Here is an 18217-nt window from a genome sequence, read left to right on the forward strand (position 1 = left end):
ACGCCGTAACTTCAGTGACTTTAGTCAGTCACTACTGTGGCCATGGCGTCTAATATAAAGTGGTTAATTAGTACTGGTGCAATATGAGTATATCCGGGTTCTTCTTCATTACAAGAATATGATTGTCTGGTTAAGCCATAACTAACTACCGGTAGCGCCACCTGGTAGAGACGTTGAAAGGTTTGACAATCAGTCCGACAGAAACGGCCGTTTCGGTGGCCCTTTCGCTGTCGGACTGGTACAAATGTCGTTGGTAGCCCTAGATCTGGCTTTCAGAATTCAGAAGCAAGTTTATCGCTTGTTGTCTGAGGCGCCCTCGCCGGGGAATGCAGACGGGGCTACTCAGTTTTGCAGGCCCAGTGTGCTCTTCTTGGGGCGCTGGCGCGTTTTCCCACTTTCCGACTTTGTGTCACATCCCTTTGCGGGGGGGGGGAGAAAGGTAAATACGGAGTCGTCAAAAGGTATACCACAAATCTACCAACTTCGACCACGGAGGCTCGTCTCTTGGCAGATTATTACTGGAATCGTAGCAAGGCCCACTCAGATACTTCAAACGAATATATCCCTTTTGCAAGACTATATCCCTTATTCAAGATTTATTATTTATTGCAAGACTATATCCCTTTTGCAAGACTATATCCCTTTTGCAAGAATATATTCCTTATTCAAGATTTGTGAGGTCAACTCCTGGCCATAACATTTTTCTTTTCTTTGTTTTCTATTTCTTGTGATTACATTTCTATTAAAAGCAATGTGTAACCAATGAATCGTCATACACACCTCGGTCACTGTTGCGTTACGCTGACATTAGCAGTTACTAGTCATCGCGTAACTAACGGATGCGTTACGTTAACACAAACAGATTCATCAAGGTAACGGAATCGTTAGATTGACACTGACAGTGCATCATCACATGCAGCCAACATATATATCATAGTGACTGACAGTCACTCATCAGTGTAGTCAACTGTGTTAACAGTTATTAATATTTTGTCATAATTGCCTCAATAAGGCATATAGTTTTCAGGTAGACGTAGTACCTTTCAAGTTCGGCAAGATGGGTGTGGTGTCACTAATTCCCAACCATCTCTGAAATCTCTCACTTCAAACGACATGCTCTGAGAAACCGATTCATCTCGCGAACTAACCCATATGAGAAGGCGGCGTGCTTACTGACATGACCATAGCAGTGACTGGCTTTTGAAAAAAAAAAAAGTACTTCAAACATAATAGTGTAAACGGAACTACTTCGTTATCGCTATGATCTCTTGATCAGCGTATACGGATACGTCCACTAAGTAGGAGAGCTCCTCCAAGAGTCAGAGTCTCTCTCTCTCTCTCTCTCTCTCTCTCTCTCTCTCTCTCTCTCTCTCTCTCTCTCTCTCTCTCGTTGGTTGGTAGTTGAAGACCTGGGCGGCGACAATCAAATGCGACCGAGCAGCACTATCAAGCCCGCAAGTCTTCGACTATGAAATCGGGATTTGCTAGACACATCGCGTGACATAGCTTGGAATCGGCGAAAGTCTGCAGTGAATGCCTACTAGACATTATCCTCGAGTGTCTAAGGTCTCCCTGTACAGGGGTTTGTCAGAACAACCTGGCGTGAGGATACTTTTCTCTACAAGTAAACCCTGACTAAATATTCAAAATCACATATTATAGTAAGTTCTCCTCGGTATAGCTAGCCAACACTGGTTTTTACAAGAAATGGTACACCTTCTCTACGTGATGTTACTTCAAGTAACAACACGAAACTAGATATTCCGCCAGACGAGGAATTATTGTCCTGAAATACAGTGAGACAAAGTGACCACAATAAAGATATACTATTACATGTTTAAATGGTCGATTGGGAAACTTGTGTTTCCAACTTCTTTACAGTGTTTAAGACTTTTACTTAGGATTTTAACAACCTTTACGTAGTTATTCCTATAAATATCCGATATCTTTCTAGAAAGAATTATGAGGAGAACTTTACAGGAATATTTGAATATCTATACATCTCGTAGAGAGATTAAGTGTTAGCCCTCACCCCCATCCCGGACGAAGGCCTCTTGATTTCTGAGAAATTCGACTGAAGTAGGATCGGCGAAAGTCAAAGATGTCGTACTTACACGAGTTGAGGTGGGAGGGGTGGATGGTAGCCGGCTGAACCCAACCAGGGTGATAGCCGATGTATGTACGAGGCTAAGTAGGTGGAGCTCGTCGCGTTCATAGAACCGGCTTAGTACTTTGCAATCATCCCGACATAAAAAAAAAAATGTTCTAACGCAATGTCCGGCAGACCCTGTCCCATCGCCACAATGTTGCATCTATGTGTTTGCTTCACAGGCACTCTCATGGAATGTGTTCCGACAAACTCAATGCACTTGTACCCCCTCAACGTAAAATACTCCCGACAAACCTGACTGGCAGAAAAAAAAAACATGCCCCTTCCCCTTCACTGTAGAGATATCCATGTGCTGGAAAATAGCTTCTTTTCTCAGACCGCTTGCTTTTAAAATTCTCCTCCCTGTTCCAAGACTGTAACAGCATGCTGGGATTTCAATGTTATGTAAACTTGTGGCACAACTCCCCCACCTAGGATGCACACCCACCCCAACGGTTATAAACTCTAAGAATCTCGTTGCATTTTATAATATCAAACAAGCAAATAAATCATCATCATCAAAGCTCCCCTTTTCGATATTTCAAAATGAATATTTTAAAATAGGTACGTAAATATTTTTTGTTACTTTTGTTCACACCCAAACAAAGCACAAAGCTAGGGGAACTGGAACCAGGAAGGGAATTCCAAATTCGAGCAAAAAAAAAACAGCTTGACATAAATGATATCGATCATTATCACAATGTGATCAGCGTTCCCAAGCATTTGTCGCACAAGCCTAGGTTGGTGTCGTCAAGAATAGATCAAAGGTAGTATTTCATAGCAGTAGTAGTAGTAGTAGTAGTAGTAGTAGTAGGAAGAGGAGGAGGAGGAGGAGTTGTATTGTTGTTGTTGTCGTCGGCGGCGAGTTCTTGACTATTCACTATCCATACTTTACCCTTAAGAAATAATAGACTCTCTTTCGACGTAAAGAAATAGCGATCGGTCCTTATTCCTCGGTGCTTGCGACGTTTAGCGCAGCAACGGGTGGCCTAAAAAACCACGCCCGTGACGCAACGCTCGCCTGTCGCCGGTTTCACCTCTAGCTTGGTTGTGTACAACACCTGTTACCTGCTTCCCTGTGCGTCAGGGTTAGATTAATCATTAAGCAGAATAAGTACGTGTTTAAGGGCATCAAGGAAAGAGGGGGGGGTGAGGGTGAACACGTTTTGTGTTGTTGATTACGTTTATAGTTTGAATTACACATGCATGTGGCAACAAAGTCTTAGGGACTCTAAAAAGGCTACATTCATCCTTGCTATCTGTTCAAACTTATCAAGGCAAACAAGCCACTCGAGAATAAGGGTTAATGTGACGTGTGGATTGTCGACTTAATGATTGTGTGTATTATGAAATGATAAAAATATGATTGATGGTATTGTAACATAGCGTGGATGTAAATGCATGCGACATGACGTCACTGTGAAAGAAACGATCACGTTAGAGACGTGAATACCATTCGCGATCACGTGCAAGGCGCGAAGGGCTCTCGAGAAGACGATCACGTGAGTGACGTCACAGCGGTAAAGAGATAATGAGAAAATAAATGTTGTTGCTACCAAAAACAAGCGAGTTTGAGTTATTTTCTATTCTTCGTTTTGGCCTCCTTTTGCGACTGAAACTGGACACAACCTGTGTCGGTTCCCGGACAACGTTACAGGATGAACAAAGTGTGAATAGTTATGGCGACTGTTTATGACAAGTATTTGTTAACATTTGAATTGAAGAAGGCCACGTTCTAAGGAAACCATCCTGTTGCAAAATGTTTCTACAGATAGGAAGTTATTGAAAAGAAACTTTGTCCATGGAAATACCGCTTGACTCTAAGCACGCGGGGGCAGAAAAGAAAGTTATTCTGTAGTTATTTTTTTAATGAATTCTTGCTGTGCATATTTTACACTAGGGGGGGGGGAACTAGAGATTGGCATTTTACCGAAAGCTTACCACTTATTTTTTTATGGAAATCGTTTCAGACAAGACGTGGAGCCACTTGATGTAAAGAACTAAAAATACTACTTCACGGTAAAAAAAAAAAAAAAAAAAAAAAAAAAAAAAAAACAGCCAACGATAAATGTGAGATTTTTTTTTTACATAAAGGTCACCACTTATCAAGGCCCAGAGGTCACTTGAGGATAAGGGTTATTGGGTGTACAGTAGCCAATGGAATAATATAGTAATCATTATTAGTGGGAATTTGGTGAATTGGATTACTTAAGGGGACGATTCATCAAGAATTTGTTAACGTTGGACTTGAAGACATCCAAATTGTAGTCAGATGGAAGACAGGCAAACGGTAGAGAGTTCCACAGACGTGTAGTTCTAAGAAAGAAACTTTGTTCATGGAATCTATGCTTAGGTTTAGGCACAGATAAAGAGTGGGGGAAATTATTGACAGTAGTTTCAGTTAGACGAGTGTTTTTCGTGAAAGTTTGGCGAGCACTTGCCATGGAAATAACGATAAAGCAGAGACAAACTCGCAACGTCTCTTCTGTGGGAAAGAAGTTTCAGTGAAGAAAAAAGGACATTCCCACTAAGCTACGAAGTCTATTTTGAACTCTGTCAAGGCAGGATAAGCTGCTTCTAGCAGATGTGGCAACAGTACTCCATCGTTGGCCGTATCTGATTTTTATATAGATAGAGAATTGCATCAGCAATGAGATATCTACTAGAGCGGTAGAAGGATCCCACCATTTTTCCAGCGACCTTGGTAACAGATTTGATGTACGTGTTCCATTTCAGATCAGGAGTAAAGGTCAAGCCCAGAAGCTTGTCAAAACATGAAGCCTCCCAAAGACGAGAGCCATTCATTTCAATTGATGCCAGATGAGGATCAGAGCGTTGATGATGTAAAGATAGAAACTTTGTTTTAGATCCATTAAAAGCAACCAGCCACCTCTTTCTCCATTGTACCACGTGCTCAAGATCAGAGGAGAGAGAATCAGAGAGAACTGTATGATTTTCGAACTGAATAAACATTTTACATTAAATAAAAACACTAAAAACTTATCCAGTTAGGTAGAAAAGTAACTTATCTTGCCTTTGATAACATTTATTTGTTACATATTTGTTTTTTGACAACTTTTTCGATCTTTGTGTATAGTAAAACAAACCGCCAAAAACGAATATCTATATTAAAATAAAACAAGTATGTGTTTGTGCGTTTACAAAAGAAATATTAAACGAACGAGTTTTTTGGGGGGTTTTTTAACTCCGGTATGCCCCACCACACACCCACTACCCGATAAGCTTCTACTGTGGGTAACCAGCATGGCGAGTATTTCAAACTGAGACACGAAACCCGGCCGCGTGTACAGTAGTCGGCAATCTTTCCTGAACGTCATCTCACTTCCTACACGCAGTTTTAATGTTTGATGCATTTGTTTACGTTACCGGATCCTGGGAGAACTCTGTTCTAATTACGAAATTAGAGAGAGAGAGAGAGAGAGAGAGAGAGAGAGAAGAGAGAGAGAGAGAAGAGAGAGAGAGAGAGAGAGAGAGAGATTCGGTCGTTCGGGTTTCGAATCTCGACGTTGGTACACGTTACGTCTAGTCACACTGATCATTCGTAGACGACAAATTACGGTCTGTGCTGAATAACTATATTATTTTCACAATATAGCTGAGAAGGTGATCTATAAACTGTAATAATTGTTTGAAATTTGGTCGAAAAATGAGTGACGGGAAAGTTTTAAAGCAGTTATAATATATATATATATATATATATATATATATATATATATATATATATATATATATATATCTCACACATTCTCCCTATTTATAGGCCAGGAGGCTCTCTGGTAGAGGACAACAATATTCTTCTATAGAGAATATATTTTTCTCGATTACAGGTAGCGTGGTAAAATATATGTAAACAAAGAAAATACATACGCAGCAATTTCGTTTATTGATAGTTATGGGTTTATTAATGCAATTGATACGGTTGATCAATTAGTTATGGGTTTATTAATGCAATTGACGGTTACATTTGGATGTTACCAGTCATTCGGGTCTTAAATCTCGGTGTGGGAGGGTGCGCTTGCCACGTTTAGCCACGCTGATAAGTCATCGTACACAAAACAATCGTCAATGAGTATCATCTAATCTATTATATATGTATTTATGGTGATTGTGCACTTTTGCCACCGCGCTATTTTTAAATTGTTTTTTTTTTTTTTCAGATAAAATTTAAGCTTTACGATATATATTTTTCGATTAAATTGTTAGGTGGAAGCATAGAATAATTACAAAACATCCGCCCCTTCCCCATGTTAAAACTGGCTTTCAAAATAATAACATTATTTCAGTACGGTGACAAGTGCACAATGCACAAGTACCGTATTTGTGTATGGGTATGTGTGTGTGTATATATGTGTGTGTGTGTGTGTGTGTGTGTGTGTGTGTGTGTGTGTGTGTGTGCGGTCCATTTCTTTACGCAAAAGTTACAGTGCCTTTTTCTACCCCTAAACGATAACATTCGCAATGGTGAATATACGGCATAATCAGATCACCGAAGTTAAGCAACGTTGAGCCTGGTCATTACTAAAATGGGTTACCAATTTGGGAATTCCAGGTGCTTTATGTAGGAGGACGTCGACACCTCCCTGCAAAAAGTTGCAAAAACCTAACGTCGTCATCTCCCCTAACGGGGATATACATGCGACTGGGGACCGCTTGTGAATTTCATACTCCCATGAAACTTCCCTGAGTTAAACCCTGAATCTGGTTGGTGCTGACTGCACACAATGGTGAAGGAAAGCGAGAGAGCAAATAGCATGAAACGTCCACCATAGACTTGTCCCGCCGCCTGAAATTAATTCGGAAACAAATTATCTATCCTAAAAATAAAGATCAACGATGAATTTTTTTAGGTCATCAGAAAAAATAATTTATATACAAAAAAAAAAAAAAAAAATTACTGGCTGTAATTCTATAATTTTATACGAATATTTGGTAAATTTTTACTTGATTCCCACCTTAACATTTTCCTTTGAAATGGCGACTTCGGAAGGTTTTCGGGTATGCTGAAAACAATTATTGCATTTAAATTTTCTGCAAATAAGTAGTTTTCTGGATATTAAGCAATGTAATTCCTTATGTTAAAAGTGGTTGACTGGTGGCCATTGTTGTACGCGCAAGCGCGCATATTTTTGGCTTGCGTGTACAACAATGGCCACCACTTTTAACATAAGGAATCACATTGATTAATATCCAGAAAACTACTTATTTGCGGAAAATTTAACTGCAATATTCGTTTTCAGCATAACCGAAAACCTTCACAAGTCGTCATTTAAAAGGAAAATGTTAAGATGGGAACAAAGTAAATATTTACCGAATATTTTAGTAATGCAGCTAGATTATTAGAGAGCGTGAACATCGGCGAAGCGTTTTTTTTTGGGGGGGGGGTCCTCTGTCAACTCATCAATATTCGTGGTTCTTCTAAGCGTGGCCGTGGCTGTCCGGCGTGTTTTAGACACGAGAAAGTTCAAAGTGCAGTGTTGATCAATAGTAAACGAATGGTACTTACCATGGGGCGTTTCCATTTGATATTCTCCCTTCCAGGTGGGGTAACACCATGAAAATAAAGAGACCTGGGTCCCGGGGGGAATGTTGGGTCCACAAAGAGCTTTTTGGCTTGCAAACATTGTTGCTTAAGCTCGGCAAAGTTCTGATTATCCATCGACATTTCTTCGTTCGGTTTGTCGAGAGGTCTGTCGTCAGCATCCGCGGCTGCCTCAACCGCTTTTTTACCGCAACACCACATAGCCGGTTTTTATATTATTTAGGGTAATCTCATTAACTTTCTAAAAAAAAATAATATGTATTATAGGTGCGTATGCGTATACATACAAATATAGATAATAATTCCCAGTATATGAGACAGATGTGTATACGTGTGAGGGAGGGAGATGTGCCCGTGCTCGATCAAGCAATACAACAGATAAACAAATAAATAAACGTAACGATTAAACCCAGAAAGGCCGATCCTTTTTTTTTTTTTTTTTTTTTTTTTTTTTTCGTTTGTGTGTGCGTGAAGTCGTGTAAACGCTTCGCTTCGTTGAACGTAGGTATGTTCGGTTAATTATCAACGTTCAAATAATGATAATAAAAAAAATGTTGAATGTTTAGATCCGTGGGAGTGTAAAAAAAAAAAAAAATTAAAAAAAAAGAAAAAGTATTTTATCTTTTCTTCTTTTCTTGTAAAAAAAAAAAATGATACTTTTCAAATTTTAAAGAAAAGAAGGGGGGGAAAAGTCGGATTTCAACTTTTTGTTTCTAATTAATTCGAAATATCATCCCTTTTTTTTGTTTGTTTGCTTGTTTTTTTTTATCGTCTCACATTTAAAATCCCTAAAAAAAAAAAAATGCCTGCTTCATAAACTCCTTAAATCAAGCATTGCTGACGACAGAGACTTCTTATATTTCCCATCGCATTTGTTGTCAAGATTCGGCATGTCTCTTTCGCTCTCTCTCCGCTACCACTGGCCAACTAACTGACGAGGCGGGTTGGCTTTATCGTTACTTATATACTTATCGAGCACCTGTGTCGTTGGTAAAGTTTCGCCAACCACCACTCGTACTAATATTACTACTACTGCTATAAGCTGTCAGCCGGACATGGAATAGCGAGACTGTCTTTCTTGTTTTCTTGTTTTGTTTACTTTAACTCCAAGTAATTTAATTGTTACTTTGCTAGAGTTAAGGAACACACCGTTATAAAATCGTTACAAAAAAGACATAAGCTAAAATATGCAAATGCATGCCCCCCCCCTCTCCGACTATCTAACATTGGGTAAAATTGTATTTTTCTTAGATGTTTTAAAGTAGACGGTGATAGTCTATACACAGGAGACATAACTCGGAGCCCACATTGGTGCTTGTTTAGATACAGTCGACAGATCGCGTTTTTTTTAATTTTTTTTTTTTTTAAATATGTCGTTTTAAGCAAAAACAACATTACATACTTAATTGTCATGCCGAAAATAGTAATATATCCAAAAATTATGAAAAACCATCGAGTAGAAAGTTATTTATAGTTAAACGTAATTTTTATGGAAAATTGAGTAAAATCGCATTTTTTTTTTAGACGTTATAAAGTAGGAGTCTATATACAGGGGACATAACTTCGAAAAGAATATTTTAGATTACTTGTGCATTTGTGCAATATTTGTTGTCTATAACGATAGAATTTCTTTTTTTTTTTTTTTTACTAAAAACACAATAGCAGTTGTTCTACTCAATAAGTTTTCACAATTTTTGGATATATTACTATTTTCGACATGACAATTAAGTATGTAACATTGTTTATGCTTAAAACAATATATTAAAAAAATCGAATTGTTGACTATAACAACAAGCACCCACATATTTTACATTACATTAGTATCCTATAGCGATAGACTTTAATTTACTTAAAACACAATAGCAGTTGTTCTACTTGATGAAGTTTCGTAATTTTTGGATATATTACTGTTTCCGATATAATAATTAACTACGTCAAAACGAAATATTTTTTTAAAAATCGATTTGTAAACCCTATCTCAACAAGCACAAAACGTTCTAAAGATTAAGCGATTATATTGAAGAGGTTAGCTTCTCAAACGAATGTCAAAAAAAAAAAAAAGGAAAAAAACGCGAAAGCGAATCGCTCTGCAGTAAATACAATCGACCAATTTGATTGTTCCAAAACAAATACAATGGAAGGCGTGATGTAATTGTCAAATTTCTAACAGTATTTTGTGTTAAACGTCTAAAGTAAATGTGGTATTGTGGTGACTGATCTCTATTAATCTCTCACTGTGTATTAAATAGATACTACTTTTTACTGCACCGTATCAAAACAAAGGCTCATACAAAATTTTAGTCAAATCGCCCAGTAATTTCTGAGAAAACTTTTAGAGTAAATGTGGTATTTTATCGGATTTCTTTTTATTTTTTTATTTTTTTAATTCAAAGTGAGGATTAAAGATTAGCGCTTTTAGAACCTTGGAGAGGAAGTGCGTTTTCAGCAGGACTTACGGTAGGTAGTATCGTTAAGGAAGGTTTTGTTTTGTAAAAAACAACTAATATAATCCATAATTGTGTATTGAACAGATGCCATAATACTTAATTAGCTACAAAAAAAAAAAAAGAAAAAAAGGTCTCTGCAAAATTTCAGTCAGGTCGGCTGCTACAATTTTACACCTGGGTACTTATGCAGAATACGAACCGTGTTGAAATACTAATGTTATTATTTATTGACCCAGTCGTAACATGAGAGGCACATAACAATTAAGTAAACAATACCTACCATATACATTATAAGTACAATATGTAAAATATGGCATGATCCGTATTCTGCATACTTACAAAACACCTGCTGCGATATAACATCTACACCAACGCAGCGAACTCTACATTGGTTATGGCCGCCATTCACCAACACTTGATGACTGTGCCAAGAAGTTGTTTAGGTAGCCAGTGTCCATAAGTAACCACCTTAATACAGTAATAACTGACAGTGCCTGCCAGGGCACACTAGTGCTATCAACTAGTAGTAGCCACCTAAACGGATTACTATCCCTCAGTTACCACAGGTAACAGTCAAAACCGCCACTAGATGACAGTGCACGCCACTGGATGACAATGATCGATACTGACCGCTTTGTACTGACATCGACAATTGTAAAGGCAAGTAACCACCCTAAAAAAACACTAATTGCCAACTATAATAGTCAGTGGATTCCGCTAGGTGCCACTCCCAGTCAATGCAAGACGGTGGAATCCAGATGCTTTCATTCTGATCACTGCCACCAGTGCCTAAAATTTTGTTGAGCCGAGAATGACTACCACTAGCAATCGCCGCTATCTACCTGTGTTCTGTGCTTATCAATAGTCAGTAATTTACGTGACTCACATTGGATAATGCACTAGATAATCAAAGGTTATTTCGTTTTCGATGTGAAGGATAACCGTAGCTGTTCTAGCTTTGTGTCATATTTCCACCGGATAACGCCGGTACACGGGTCCTGCTTGTTGTTGTTGTTGTTGTTGTCGTCGTCGTCGTCGTCGTCGTCGTCGTCGTCATCAAAAAGAAAAAAAATTCTTTTTTCCTTTCATGCGACATTTTTCATTGCATACTAATATATAGGATCTGATCTTAACATATTCTGATAAGATATGTATGTTATCATCCTTAACCACTTAAAGAATAAGTGATCGCCCGATTGTCGAAGATACAATGCAGAAATGTTGTTTGAATTTCAAAGTTGGACCTAAATAGCGTGTAAATTGATATATCAAACTTTGATTTTGAATAGCCACTTTAAATTTTTTGTTGTGTTATTATTTTATAAGAAGTATAATGTACTTCGCTACAATTAATTTTTTTTAAAAATTGCATATGGAAAATTTTTTCAATTATAGACGAAAAACTAAAAATCGGCACGAAGAATAACTCAGATTTTTAAGTTAAGAATCTAGAAATATTGTCTCACATACAACTAAAATTTTATTTATTTTTCTGTATACATTTCATAAATGTATGAACAAATATAAACTTAAAACTATAATGACTTCATTGCATATTGAGCATAGCACAAGCTGATAGAATAATAATAAAAAAAGTCTATCTAGCTCTAATGGCTCAGACTCTGTCAGACTTAGTGTAGTTGACATATCCACGAATATGGTATGAAAAACACAACCACGGTGAAGGTCAAGTTGACCGGCACAGTAAATATATAGGATTGGGAGACAAGTCAATCCTATACGTCCGCTGAAATGTTATTCAACTGGAGTGTGATATCAACATCCAATGATTGTCGTCGGATAAGCAGGCCAACCAGACATTTAACAGTAATATCCATACGACGCAGGAAACTACACCAGATCACGTTCACAGTTGTACCTGCTTATCTATACAAATTATATAGCAGCCGTGTGTATGTGTGTATGTGTGTAAATATTTAATCGATAAATTCTTAAACTACTGGTCACATAGCACTAGAATTAACAGGAAATAGCAATCACTCACAAAGGATGGTTTCTAACGGGTAAAATCTTTGTTTGGATGGATGAATAACGTGTACAGAAATATGTAGGCAAGTTGAGATGCAAAAATGTTCATTTCAACTTGCCGACATATTTCTATTACTTTTGCGCATACGCAAATTCATTCATAGCATTAAGTGGTTTAATTTTAAATCTTTTTTTTTCTATCGATAACTCAAACGGTAGGGTACGCGACTGGAACGTTAAATGTTTTGGTTTCGATGCTATCTAATAGCTGATTGCACCAAAGTCATTTTTTAACTTTTGAAATCAGTTTTATACATTAGGTACAATATAATATCCAGTAAAGAATTGGTTCCGTGATAATAAATACGAAATCTGCATGAATTAAAATATATTTAAGCGTATTTTACGACCGGGCAAGTGTACAATAAACGACTTATTGGTATATTGAAAAAAAATGTTTAACTTCCTTCTCAACCCATTCTTGTATTATAGTTTTGCCTAAAAGTCACAAAATCGATCTTTATACAGTGACCTCTGCCATACATGAAAAAAAATCCATTTCTTTTCTGATTTTATTTACTTAACTGTGTTCTAAACTTGATGATCGACAATTAAAAACGAAGCTCCGTCTTAAACCTTGTTTAAGTTGGTACAAGGCACCTTTTTATCGAAATTGCTCCAGACAAACAGGATATGTCTATTGAAAATATCAAGGTCATAGTAGGAGGAAAACAGTCAGCAGCATTAATGGAGAACATTAAACCAACGAGTCACACAAGCTGGAACAAAGGAAGTAGGGATATATAAGACAATAAGAACACATAGAAGTTTATCTGAGTTCGGTTGTTGATTGTGGTTGTTTCGTTTAATCCTGTTAAGATTCAGCTCGTGTCTTTCAATCGTGGACGTGTCTCTTTTCTTCCTGAGATTCGTATGGATTGCTCTGCTCTTGAGGAGCAAATCGACTCTGAAACGACTCTTATGTACTCTTCGGAACTTTTTGATATATGTCTAAGAAAATGTAGAGCCAACCAAATTACAGATATCTGCATCTTATTAAGAACTCTCAAACGGGACAAAGACCCAGCAGCTAATTATCGAAACAGTATTTCATTCTGACAGTAGATTCCTAGATATAGAGAACAGATTCAGTTATCGGAAAGTGTTCAGAGCGGCAGACAGCACCGACTTTAAAAGAGGCAGAAAAAGGCAACGGATCTAATGTATGTTCAAGAAATATTTGAGGACAAAGAAAACTCAAAACGTTTCAGAGTCAATTTGCTCCTCAAGAGCAGAGCAATCCATAACTGTGTTGTAAATCGATAATCGAAAATTAAAAACGAAACTTCGTCTTTAAACCTTGTTTTAGTTATACTTTTCTACAAGGCACCTTTTTATCGAAATTGCTCCAGACAAGGCGTGAAGCCACCTAATGTAAGCATCTAACAAGAACAAAAGATGATTATCGCACAAATAGGATATGTCTATTGAAAAGATCAATGTTATAGTTATAGTAGGAGGAAAACAGTCAGCAGCATTAATGGAGAACATTAAACAAACGAGCCACACAAGCTGGAACAAGGGAAGTAGGGAATATATAAGACAATAAGAACACATGCAATAATAATATTTATAGAAAAGACTGAGACTAACAGTATCACGGTTCTGAAAGATAGGATGCTGAAAGAAAGATGTTGAGGCTAGAATAGAGCCAGGAGAAGATCAGTATTGATAGAAAAAAGAGAACGACGAGTCATCATCCAAAGTTATTCGCAAGTTTCGATTATAAAAAAAGACCTAATAATGTCAAGAACCAATATTATAATCCTGAAGTTTGTGTAGAACACCAGAATACCATACTTTGTCGAACACCTTAAAAATGTCAAGCGTAATAACCCCACTCTCTTCCAGTTCATCCATAAACCGACAGATCCGTCCAGTTGAAACAGTTAAAAGAGCAATAGTTGAACGAACATCTGATGGTCACCGATTTCTATCTTCTTCTATCTATATATTAATACGATAGCCTGTGTGTTATTTTCTGTCACACTTACATCCTGGTCGTTTAATTGTTATGTACTCCCATTTCTTGTCATAAAATTTTTTTACCAAGAATTCTTCATAAGTTTTGGTTTCGATTTGGATTTTAGCTGATGGCACTTAAGTCATCTTTTTTTTTTTTTTTTAATAAATAGTTTTACCAAGATTTCTTCATAAGTTTTGGTTTCGGTTTCGATTATAACTGATGGCATTCCAGTAATTTTTTTTTTTAATAAAATGATCAAACTACTAGCCACTATCTTATGTAGATTTTGCACATATTTGCAATCGCATGCATCCGTTATAATAAAATCCTATATTACTTCATATGAACATGACAATCCAGACCACGTCTATATTAAAGGTTCACGGATACAAACAGCTAGTAAGGAATTAAAATCTTCAAACATCACAGTTATCCTCACAGGTTTTATTTTTTCTCTTTAAGAATGAATTAGTTTATTGCTAATCTCCTGAGGAATGGCGACGGGGCTGCTCAGGAGTTTTTTTTATACAATGGTGAACTTCTTACAATTCGCTCGCGTTTTCGAAACCTCAGTTTACCTTGTGTCTGACTTCCCGAAGAGAAAGTAAATAATATCGCAGTAATGTTAAAAAATTTACAGAATCTACATCTGGGTCATATTAACCCACATGCAATCTAATGTATTTTTGTTGTTGTTTTTTTTTTTCTTTTATTGTGATAAATTGTTACTGTTAGAAACGATACTACATAATTTTGACAATATTTTTATCTCAATCTATATACTCAACGAATTTTTATCTACAGACTTGAAATTTGGTATACAGGGTATTCAGATATTTGGAAAACTTTTTAATCTGTTTGCATCCGGAAAAAAGGGGCTGCTAAGGGGTCAAATTGAAAAGTTGTTGCTTGGGAGTCCTCGGGATTTTATCTGTTTGTCAACTGTTTCACGAATGCCCATGCGCGGCTGTGAAACGTAGTCGCGTGCTCCATCATTTAAATACTACGCTTATTGACCATTCACGTGCCGAGTTAATGTCGCGTCAGCATTTAAGCCGTGGGCATGACATCACGGAATGAAATATATATACACACAGTGGTCGCCACTTATCAAGGCCCGGAAGCCACTCAGGGATATATAAGCATCAAGATCGAAGGAAAAGGAAGGGGAAAAAAAGAAAAAAACACGTGGCGATTCGAAAGGTACGCTCGACAAACGCGCAATATCTCCTTTCGATAGCGAGCCGGCCGACCGTGAGTCCTAGTGAGAATTACTGCAGCCCAACAGCTGGTTGTAGCTAAAAGCAAATGACTAGGAAAAGAACGAGCAAACATATGATGTCGTGTTGTGAATACGGGTCAACGACTCGCGTGTGAAACCGGACGGAATAAATAACTTTTTCTTTTCACCTAATAATGTTCGTGTCAAAGTTTTCTTTTCTTTGCGAGTCTCTACATACAATAGTTTAGTCCATTTTAACAGTAATAACAAGCTTCCACAACGCCGTGACGTAAGGGGCTACTAGTTGGAACCAAATTCACAGGAACAATACAAGGTGCCTTAAAAAAAGTTTTTATGCTTTTTTGTACAGGCATTGAAAATTGCAGTAGATTCTTGAAAATTAAGTGTGTTATTGCTATACTTCTTATAAGATGACTGACCAATTTTTATGATTTCAGGTTTGAATGAACAGCTACAGCAGGAATTGAAATCCACTCTACTAAAGCCTATTTGTCATAGCTGGTAAATTTTAAAAACGCAATCTGGACGTGAGGACATTTTAGAAAAACAGTCTATCTATATATCTATAAAAGTGAAATTGTTTCTGTGTGTGTGTGTGTGTGTGTGTGTGTGTGTGTGTGTGTGTGTGTGTGTGTGTGTGTAAATTTCCCTACCAAACTACACTGTCAACTTTCGGTCTACATATTCGAGATTTGGCATAAGAGGTATTGAGATTTGGGAAAATCTTTTTAATCGGTTTTCGGCCAGAAATTTGGCTTTCAAGGGGTCAAAGTGCAACGATTTGACATTTGAAAATTCTATCAAACTCCTCTGCCAATTTTGGGTCAAAAACTTTAAATTTTAAATGTAGGTTACTTGGACATGGATCAAACTTTTTAATTTGATTTGAGTCCAAAACAATAAATGCTAAGGGGTCAAAATTGGAGTACAAGTTTAAAAAAATTGACCTCTGCGGTCTCTACCAAATTACTCAGCCAATTTCTGGTCTAAACATTTGAAATTTTACATAAAGGATATTCAGACATAGGGCAAGTTTTTTAATCGGTTTTGGACCACAAATTTGGCTGCCAAGAGGTCAAAGTTTAAAAGATTTGACTTTTGCGGTCTCTAGCAAACTATTCAGCCAATTTTGGGTTTAAACATTTGAAATTTTACATAAAGGCTATTCAGATATGCAGCAAGCTTTTTAATCAGTTTTTAGACGAAAATTTGGCTGCCAAGAGGTCAAAGTTGAAAGAGTTTACATTTGCAGGCTCTACCAAACTCCTTCGCTAATTTTGGGTCTAAACACTTGAAATTTTAGATGTAGGTTACCTTGGCATGAGTCAAACTTTTTAATATATATATATATATATATATATATATATATATATATATATATATATATATATATATATATATATATGCACATAAAGTTATGAACAGTACATAGGGCCCGAGCAAAGCGGGGCTGAACTAGTAGTATGCAAAAAAATTATGTTTTAAACTTGGAAAAATGCTACAGAAACGCATGGAATACTTCAGACTGCTTTTGGACCATCTTGCAGGAATCGAGCATCAGTTTTTGAGTGGCATAAGGGATTGAAGGAACGCAGGGAATCTGCGAGGAATAATGAGAGGTGTGGGAGGAGTAAGGAAGTCAGAACACCAGAGTTGATTGACTAAATAAAGAATTTCACGAATAAGGACCGTCTTGTGTCTATAGAAATAATAAGTGCACAGTCTGATGAACTGTACACGCAATTATCCACGAAGAACTGAAGATGCGGAAGATTTGTACGAATGCACCAGTCTACAACGCTGTTCTTGTCACAGACTATTTAACCAAGATGGGTAGGAAGACAGTTCCTCACCCTCCCCATAGTCCAAAACTTGATCCCTGTGATTTTTTTGTTATTTCCCAAGCTCAAGGAAAACGTTATAAGACAATTGAGAGATGAAAGAGGCTGTGACGAGGATCATTGATACGCTCACACAAAAATACTTCAATGGAACCTTCCAGAAATTGTTGGAACGGTACAACAAGTGCGTTGCAACCGGAGGAGATTACTTCGAAGGGGACTACAGTCTTATGTATGTGCTATCAATCAAAATACCCACATGAAAAAGTCTTAAAACTTATTGGAGGTACCACGTATATAGGTTAATAACATGTTAATACGCAATACCATTCCTTTTTATTTAATGTCTTTCATATTACAAAATAAAAATGGTTGCATACTGCTTCAAATGTACGTAACAGATGACATCTAAGAAGGAGTATACGTAATCATACACACGAGTAATATCAATATGAAATTAAGTAATGTGAACTGCTTTAGAAAAACCACCATTTGTTTCCCCACGGGAAAAGATAAAACTCAAATTCTTGGAAAAAAAAATATTGTATAAATTTCCATAAAATAACACAAACGAAAAGCTAGATTTTTTGATTAAGTCATTATAACCACTTGCAGAGAAACTGAATATTCCACTTCATAATAAAGAGCAATGTGTATTTATTTGCATATATATATATATGTATGCATATGGCAATTAAGCTCCACAGAATCTTCCACGTTTCATAACTCACTATCTAACTCTACTCATGTATTAAGCGTTGTTGAAGTAAATGCTGAAAATCTGTGCTTAAAATATTATTATTATATTTTATGTGGATGCATGAAATAATATATATGTGCGTGTGTGTGTGTGTGTGTGTGTGTATTATGGATATATATATATGTATGTATATATATATATTTATGTATATATGTGTATATATATGTATGTATATATATATATGTATATATATGTATATATT

The 18217-nt window shown here is 36.8% G+C and overlaps 1 protein-coding gene across 1 annotated transcript in view; it reads right to left on the bottom strand.

Moving 5' to 3' along the window:
• Positions 1-8645, bottom strand: part of LOC145293218 (calpain-9-like) — a 161496-nt gene extending 152851 nt beyond the window's left edge. Inside the window, exon 1 of the mRNA XM_080139759.1 lies at positions 7674-8645. Coding sequence (XP_079995885.1) covers positions 7674-7910 — 237 coding nt within the window. The 5' untranslated portion in view covers positions 7911-8645. The remainder of the gene's footprint in view (positions 1-7673) is intronic.
• Positions 8646-18217: the final 9572 nt, after the last annotated feature.

Source organism: Euprymna scolopes, chromosome 14, assembly GCF_053919585.1.
Source record: "Euprymna scolopes isolate OS-2025 chromosome 14, ASM5391958v1, whole genome shotgun sequence".
Lineage (NCBI taxonomy): Eukaryota > Metazoa > Mollusca > Cephalopoda > Sepiida > Sepiolidae > Euprymna > Euprymna scolopes.